The 7,541-nt window shown below is 28.6% G+C and overlaps 1 protein-coding gene and 1 long non-coding RNA gene across 3 annotated transcripts; one reads left to right on the top strand and one right to left on the bottom strand.

The window, feature by feature from the left end:
• Positions 2,806 to 6,415, top strand: LOC107619354 (uncharacterized protein ycf45). 2 transcript variants are annotated; one of them, XM_021111353.1, is made up of 9 exons: positions 2,806 to 3,073; positions 3,152 to 3,214; positions 3,391 to 3,468; positions 3,695 to 3,915; positions 4,363 to 4,435; positions 4,551 to 4,835; positions 5,380 to 5,523; positions 5,935 to 5,985; positions 6,087 to 6,220. In XM_021111353.1, the coding sequence occupies exons 1-9, from the start codon at positions 2,867 to 2,869 to the stop codon at positions 6,114 to 6,116; spliced, it is 1,152 nt and encodes a 383-aa protein (XP_020967012.1). In that variant the 5' UTR covers positions 2,806 to 2,866; the 3' UTR covers positions 6,117 to 6,220. The 2 variants fall into 2 exon arrangements, with proteins under 2 accessions (XP_020967012.1, XP_016177105.1); XM_016321619.2 differs by having other exon boundaries at positions 2,807 to 3,073; positions 6,193 to 6,415.
• On the bottom strand, positions 6,270 to 7,072 carry LOC110266506. Its single transcript, XR_002353912.1, has 2 exons — positions 6,577 to 7,072; positions 6,270 to 6,504 (listed from the first exon to the last, which is right to left on the bottom strand). It is a non-coding gene; the product is annotated as an uncharacterized LOC110266506 (long non-coding RNA).

Below are 7,541 nucleotides of genomic sequence, written 5' to 3'. Positions count from 1 at the left end.
TTATTTCTTTTAACTCATTAAATTCAATTTATTATAATAAATTAATTATATCAACTAATTGATTTGGTTAATCATTTAAATGTCATACAAGTTATTATGATTTCTATCAATCAATTAATTGTAATTCAAATTGAATGATTATTTTGTTATAAAATTATTATTTTCTAATCAATTTATGAGCAATACATATATTAATTATAATCGCAAATTAAGATATTCTACATTAAATGACTTATATAATGGTCATCTCATTTATTATCATAAATATTGAATTAAATAAGTCATTATTATTTTTTATTTAGAATTAAATGAGAATAAAACTAGAGATACTATTTTATTTGACCTTTAGGATTTAATGGGTGTCACCCTCAAATATAAATAGTAACTTCTGGATTTTGGTCTCCAACACATCAAAGCCACCTCCGTAACTCTTTTTCCATAAAAGGAATTGCGATTCAACTCTATCAGGGATACAGAAGGTTTTCGAAGAACAAGAGAATGGTCTGAATTTGCACGAATTCTAAATGTTCGAACTTACGATATTGTTTCAGTTGGTTGTTGTTACGAGAATGATTCTAATCTATACGTGTCTAAGGACTATAATAGATTAAATATTATAATTTTAAGTAGTTTATTTCTAATATTGGTATTTGATTAAATTAGTTTTAGAAAAATTTAAATTGTTGACTCAATTTATATATTATTACTACTATTCTTTTTGAATATATTAATTTTATATTTTTTAATATAAAATTTCTTTTTTTTTCTGATTTTTAAGTTTATTTTCTTTCTTGGATATATGTATCACTTTTTTTTCTCATTTTATATTTCAGATTAGTGATGTAAATTATTAAGAAAATGTATTTAAAAAAAGAAAAAAATATTAAAACATCACTATTAAAAAAAAAAAAGAAAGATACGTGAAAAAAAGAAAAACGAAAAATTAAAACATTACTATTAGAAAAAAAACTGTTAATATGCATATGAATGGGGTCGGGATTGAAGAATATATATGGATATAAAAAATAAAATATTATTGCATGATTGTAGAATAAAAAAATCATATATATAAAACGAAATAATTAATATATGTGATTTAAATATGTTTATGTATAATTAATATATATGTATGCATAAATAAAAAAATATTTAGAATTATTTAACAAAATTAATATATACGTATACATAAATAAAAAAATTATTAAATGAGTTATTTTTGTAAAATTATCTCTCCCTCCCTCTCTCTCCCTTTTTCTCTCTCTCTCGTGTTTAGGTACAATTTTTGTAATTTATTGAATTTTTGTTTCTTTTATCTTTATTTATATATTTTATTTTTTTATATTTTTTAAAATTTTTATTTATTTTAATTGCTTATTATTAGGTGCACATTTTTTTTTTAGCTTCTGATTAACAAAAAAATGTGTGATTTTTATGTTGTTTTTAAATAATTTTGCTATAATTTTGTTTTGTATATATGTGTGTGTATTGTCTTTTTTTTATGATTCACAATTAATATATACATTGTTTGTGTATGTGGTTTATATGTTAATATTTTTATTGATTCTCTTTATTTTATTTTATTTTTTTGTGTGTCTCTTTATTGCTCTTTATTTTAGTTATATATATTCATTGATTTTTCTTAATTGGTGCTCTTTTTATTTGAAATATCGTGACAATTTAGAGTGTATGTTGTGACCCATGTGATATTCGTTAATTTGGAGTATCTTTTTAGATGGTTTATGTTATTAAGTAATTTATTTCTAATATTAGTATTTGATTAAATTAGTTTTAGAAAAATTTAAATTGTTGACTCAATTCATATATTACGACTATTCTTTTTGAATATATTATTTTTATATTTTTTAATATAAGATTTCTTTTTTTTCTGATTTTTAAGTTTATTTTCTTTCTATTTTATATTTCATATTAGTAATGTAATTATTAAGAAAAATGTATTTAAAAGGAAAAGAAAAAAAATATTTAAACATCACTATTTTAAAAAAAGAAAGATACGTGAAAAAAGGAAAATGAAAAATTAAAACATCATTATTAGAAAAAAATTGTTAATATGCGTATGAATGGAGTTGGAATTGAGGAATAGATATAGATATAAAAAATAAAAAATTATTGTACGATTGTATAATAAAAAATAATCATATATATAAAACGAAATAATTATAACAAAAAATAATTAATATATGTAATTTAAATATTTTTAATAACCGGTAACATGGAGTTTAACAAAATATAATTCATATATTTTTTATTTATGTATATGTATATAATTATTTATGTATATGTATATATATTAAGAAAAACTACCATAATATATATAAAATTATTTAACAAAATTAATATGTAAGGTTATAGAAAGTCTCATCCAAATTTGACAAGAACAAGATGACTTACATAGAAATGGTTCTCATGGATGATAAGGTAAGTTGATTATTTTCCATTATTCTTTCAGGTGATGCTAGGTCCAATTTATAAATATTTTTGGTTCGTATTTTAAGTTTATTTGATAAGTAAACCCTTGTACGCGAACAAAGACAGTGCGATTTTATAGATTTATAAGTGCTAATAGCTTTATATTTAATTTGTTTTATAGTATGATAATAACTAATACATTTATTTTTGGATTTAATTAATACTATATTATTTATGATTACATTTTATTAATCAAATTATTATAATTTAGATTAATTTTTAAAAAAATAATTTAAAATTATAATTTCAATCTTATGAGATGTATGAATAATTATACTTGTTTGAATAAAAAATCCATTGACACACGAGTAATATTAATTGGATTAATATCGAGGATAAAGGAGGGAAATAAAGCGAGGGAGTGGAAGGAACCAAAAGAATGGTTGTTGGGAAACCATTGGCGGCAGGACGCCTATCCATTTCATGGAATCCGTGGAATCTGAATGTTAAGCCAATTCCACTTGCCACATTCAACTTCGCTCTTCGGTTGCAACCACCAACTTACCTCAATTTCCATGTTAGAGCATCTTGTTTTCCCGCTTCTTCCCCTCTTCCCCAGAACGATGATCTCCAAGCTCTCTTACAGGTTACTACTTTTAGATTTTCCATTGAAACAATTCATTTCTTCATTGTTATCGATGAATACCTAGGTCTTGTGTTGCAGATTCTTCCATCCGATTTGCATGACAATCTCCTCAATGAACCGGACAGGGCTCAACTCTTAGAGGTCACTACCTCACTTTTCAATTTACATTCCTATTTAATTTACCGTTTTCCGCTTTTTTAATTAGAAAATATTTCATTTTGGTTTAGGGTTTGCTTTTTTCCTTAATGCATATAATTTAATTATTCATGACATGGGCTATATGGCAGTAATTTGATGCTCTTTTTGGTGTTTCATAGGTTATATTGGATTTGGGTCGTTTGCCAGAGGCACGTTATCTTGGTAAAGAAGGAGGGCAATATATAAGGGAGTCTGAGGTGACCATGCATGCAATTCTAGTTACTCATGCTTATGCTTCCTATTTTTGGATTCAAAATCTCTTCATTTATTGTTATAAGTTTCTTTAAGAATATGCATTATTTTCAAGCTGAATATATGAAAAAAATTAATTGCTGAAGTTTTCTAATGTATTGAAAATTGAGTTTGCAAACAAGAAATTTGCCTTGGAGTGGTTATGTGATCTCTTGACAAATGTATAGCCAGGTAACTGTGAAAGAGCTGGAATATGCTCGACAAGCTGTTGGAGAGTTCGGCAGGGACAATAGAGCCGGCATCGAGGGTACATTGCACAGAATATCTGCAATACGAAGTAGGAAAGGTGGCATAGTTGGCTTGACATGCCGAGTTGGAAGGGCAGTCAGTGGCCAGATTAACATGGTTTATGACCTGCTTCAATACTGGAAGAGCATTTTATTTGTGGGAAGGTGTAGCAACACTACCCATATTGTGTACTAAGTGATTTCAATCGATGTTATGAGATAGGTGGAAATTGTTCATAATTGAAGTGCAAATGTGCTCCCTATGAAAGTGATTCATCATTTATTAGATAAGAAATTAATTTTGATATGATCTTCTTCATGTTTGCTTTATATATTATACTTGTACAACTGTGGTTGTGCTTCATCCAATTGCCATTTGGAGTTGAATTTAAACACTCGAAGGATTGGATTCTTTGTTTGTGGTTGTTTATTGGAAGATATGATAGAATCCCTTTACTCTAGGGATTTCTAATTTTTCATTGTGAAATCATCTATTAATGGTAAAAGTCATCTATCATGGTCTGATGACTTGCTCATCTCACAGCTTAGTAAAGTGTCTAAATTTCTTTGTAAATTTTGATAACCGATTCCCCTTTTTTCTTGTTCTTTCAGGCCTGGGGTTGGTAAGACTACTGTTATACGAGAGATTGCTCGTGTACTGTCAGATGAATTTCACAAGAGAGTGGTACATTGACTTTCTGTATCTTATGTCACTCTTTTCTCCTCAAAGTACACCTTTTGTGTGTCTATATATATTGTAGATCAGTTCGTGATAAAATGAATGCTTGCAAATGTCATAGGTAATTGTTGATACCAGCAATGAAATCGGAGGTGATGGCAATATTCCGCATGCTGCAATAGGGAGTGCACGAAGGATGCAGGTACCTGAGCCATCAATGCAACATAGAGTGATGCTTGAGGCAGTAGAAAATCATATGCCTCAGGTGATTATAGTTGATGAGATTGGCACAGAAGCCGAAGCTCATGCTTGCCGATCAATTGCTGAGAGAGGAATCATGCTTATCGGGACTGCTCATGGACAACAACTTGAGAATATCATGAAGAATCCAACACTCTCGGATCTGGTTAGTTTTGATCCTTACATTATAATATTATTGTGGCAATAACATTTAAGATTTTGTTGTCGCTCTCTTTCAAGAACTTGAGCACTCTAGCTTCATTACATGGCACTCTAGCTTTACTACCTGTACATTCTTGGATGTAAGCTTTAGCTGTACTAGCTGCTTTCTTGATCGGCAAATGGGTGTCAGTTATAAAATTTCAAGACAACTCTCTAACTTGTTCTGATTTAGTTTGGCTATTCATTCGTGATTTGATTTTAAAATTTGCTGCGAGTATTGTTCTGATGACCTGCAAGTTTTAAGTGGCAAAAACATGCAATTCATTAGAGTGTCTCATTCTCTCTTTTTTCACTTATTTCCTCATTTGTAATTGTTTCCCTCTATTAAAAGAGCCTGAGACTGCATTTGTTTTTTTATGCTGTAGTAGAAATTTCATAAGAAGCTCACAATTAAGCTAAAAAATTATAACACTCATTCAGTTGAATTGTGTGTATTATGCAACCCAGCAGAGTGTAACATCAACATTCACCTCCTCTTGTTTTGCCAGATTGGTGGAATAGGAGCTGTTACTCTGGGAGATGCAGAAGCTAGAGCAAGAAATTGTCAGAAGACAATTCTTGAAAGGAAAGCTCCTCCAACATTTGATTTCCTGATCGAGATGAGAGACAGATACTACTGGCTTACACATCAGGTATGCTAATTCATCATCATCATCATCATCATCATCATCATCATTATTATTATTATTATTTATTTTTTTTACTGTTGATCATGAGAAACTCCTGTCTCGGAGACAGCTAAATTCTGATTGTGACTTTGCAATCTTGAAACAAAAATAAATATTAATTGCTGGCACATTAATAACCTGATTAACAAAATAGATTGAGTCGTTCCCAGTGTACCTTTCACTGGTACAAGCCCCAGTTAATGGTTTGATACATGACTTGTTTACTTGGCATCCTAATAACAACTTGTTAAGTTATTTACCCTAGAAAACATATTAAAGACATACAAAAGTGTTGCTAATTTGATATGTTGCTTGTTCAAGTTTTGGTATGTTCATATGAGTTGAATTTAACTTGTTCATGCTTTCCATCTGCAGACAGACAAAAGTGTTGATATGTTGCTTAGAGGCAAAATTCCTCAAGTTGAGGTAATTCTTTAGTTTCGTGTGTGTGTGTGTGGTTTATTTGATCGGAACTCCTTATTTTGTGCATAGAAAATAAAATAATAATTAGGACAATTTTTTGCCAGGTATATGATTACTCTATACTATATTTCTGAACGATATATTCAAACGAGCTTCTACTTCAATTCAGAGTCATGGTGTCATCTTTTCTTTTTCTCTTCTCTTTTGCAGGTAAGAAAAAGAGATGAAAAATGCAAGGTTGTAATAGAAAAATCCAAACCATATGATAAATGTCAATTTTAATTTTCTTTGAGGGATTATTGTGTTGACATTTTCAAATATTGAAGGACAAATTTGGTAACCAACATCTTTAGAAGATTAAAGAGGTGGGTGATGTAAGAAGTATTATCATAATGACTAGAAGTTAGAAATAGTTTTGCATTTTTATCTGTTATCTATGTATTTAGGTTTATTTTTAGTGTGGCTATGTAGGCGTGACAATGAGTGGGGTAGGATAGGGTAGGATTTAAATCCCACCCTAACCTACCTGCAGGTTTAAATCCCTCAATTCGACTAACTCACATCCTAAACCTCTCAACCTGATCCCACCCTAACCTACCTGCAGGTTTAAATCCCTCAATTCGACTAACTCACATCCTAAACCTCTCAACCTGATCCTACCCGATCTAATCTGCCAAAAAAAGGAAACAAATTATTTCCACTCATACAATATTTGGTCCTTCCTTATTTCATAATATCAAATATTCGTGTATTATTAGCTAATTGAATTATTAGCTCGATGACACTAAGGCTGCGTTTGTTTACAGAAACAGGGATACAGAGACATAAAATCGTATTTGATAGAAGAGACATGGACAAGAATAATGTGTCTAGAGACACTGAATTAGTGTATTTTGTGTCCATCTTGACAAGAATGACACAGAAACACTAATAAGGGAAGGTTTAAATCTCTACTTGTTCACTCATGCATATGTATACTTTTATGAATTACATATTAATAACTAGATTTTAACCTGCCAGTTGTGTGGAACTAAACTGAATTAATTTTTATATATAAGAAAGTATTTAATAAAGAAACCTTAAAAATTAATATTAAATCTAAATAAAATTGTAAAGACATTATTATTAGAAGTCATCTAATATGTCAATAATTCCTTGTGTCATTATTTGATTTTATTTTTTATAGATAGATAGATAGATAGATAGATAGATAGATAGATTAATTTTTGTAAAACAAAATTTACTCTCCAAATAGGATATGAAATATTAGAATTCAGATTATTGATATGAATTAATATTTTTTATATTATACTTTTTTTTAGAAATAGATAATTTTGTGTGTGAAATTATGAGATTAATGCTAGATTGATTATATAAATACTATTCCTTATGGTAGTATAAATGTGTTTAAAATAGATGCTTTTTTCTATATTGTTGCATGAATAATATGGTAATTTTATATGAAACCTAAAAGCAGAGACGGATCTAAAAATTTTAATATGGAGTGCCGTATTTTAGACGAATTTTTTAATTATTTTTTTATTATATTTTTTCATTCT

The sequence above is a fragment of the Arachis ipaensis genome, chromosome B09 (assembly GCF_000816755.2).
Source record: "Arachis ipaensis cultivar K30076 chromosome B09, Araip1.1, whole genome shotgun sequence".
In the NCBI taxonomy this organism is placed as follows: Eukaryota; Viridiplantae; Streptophyta; class Magnoliopsida; order Fabales; family Fabaceae; genus Arachis; species Arachis ipaensis.
This window is presented reverse-complemented; position numbering and strand designations above follow the sequence as displayed.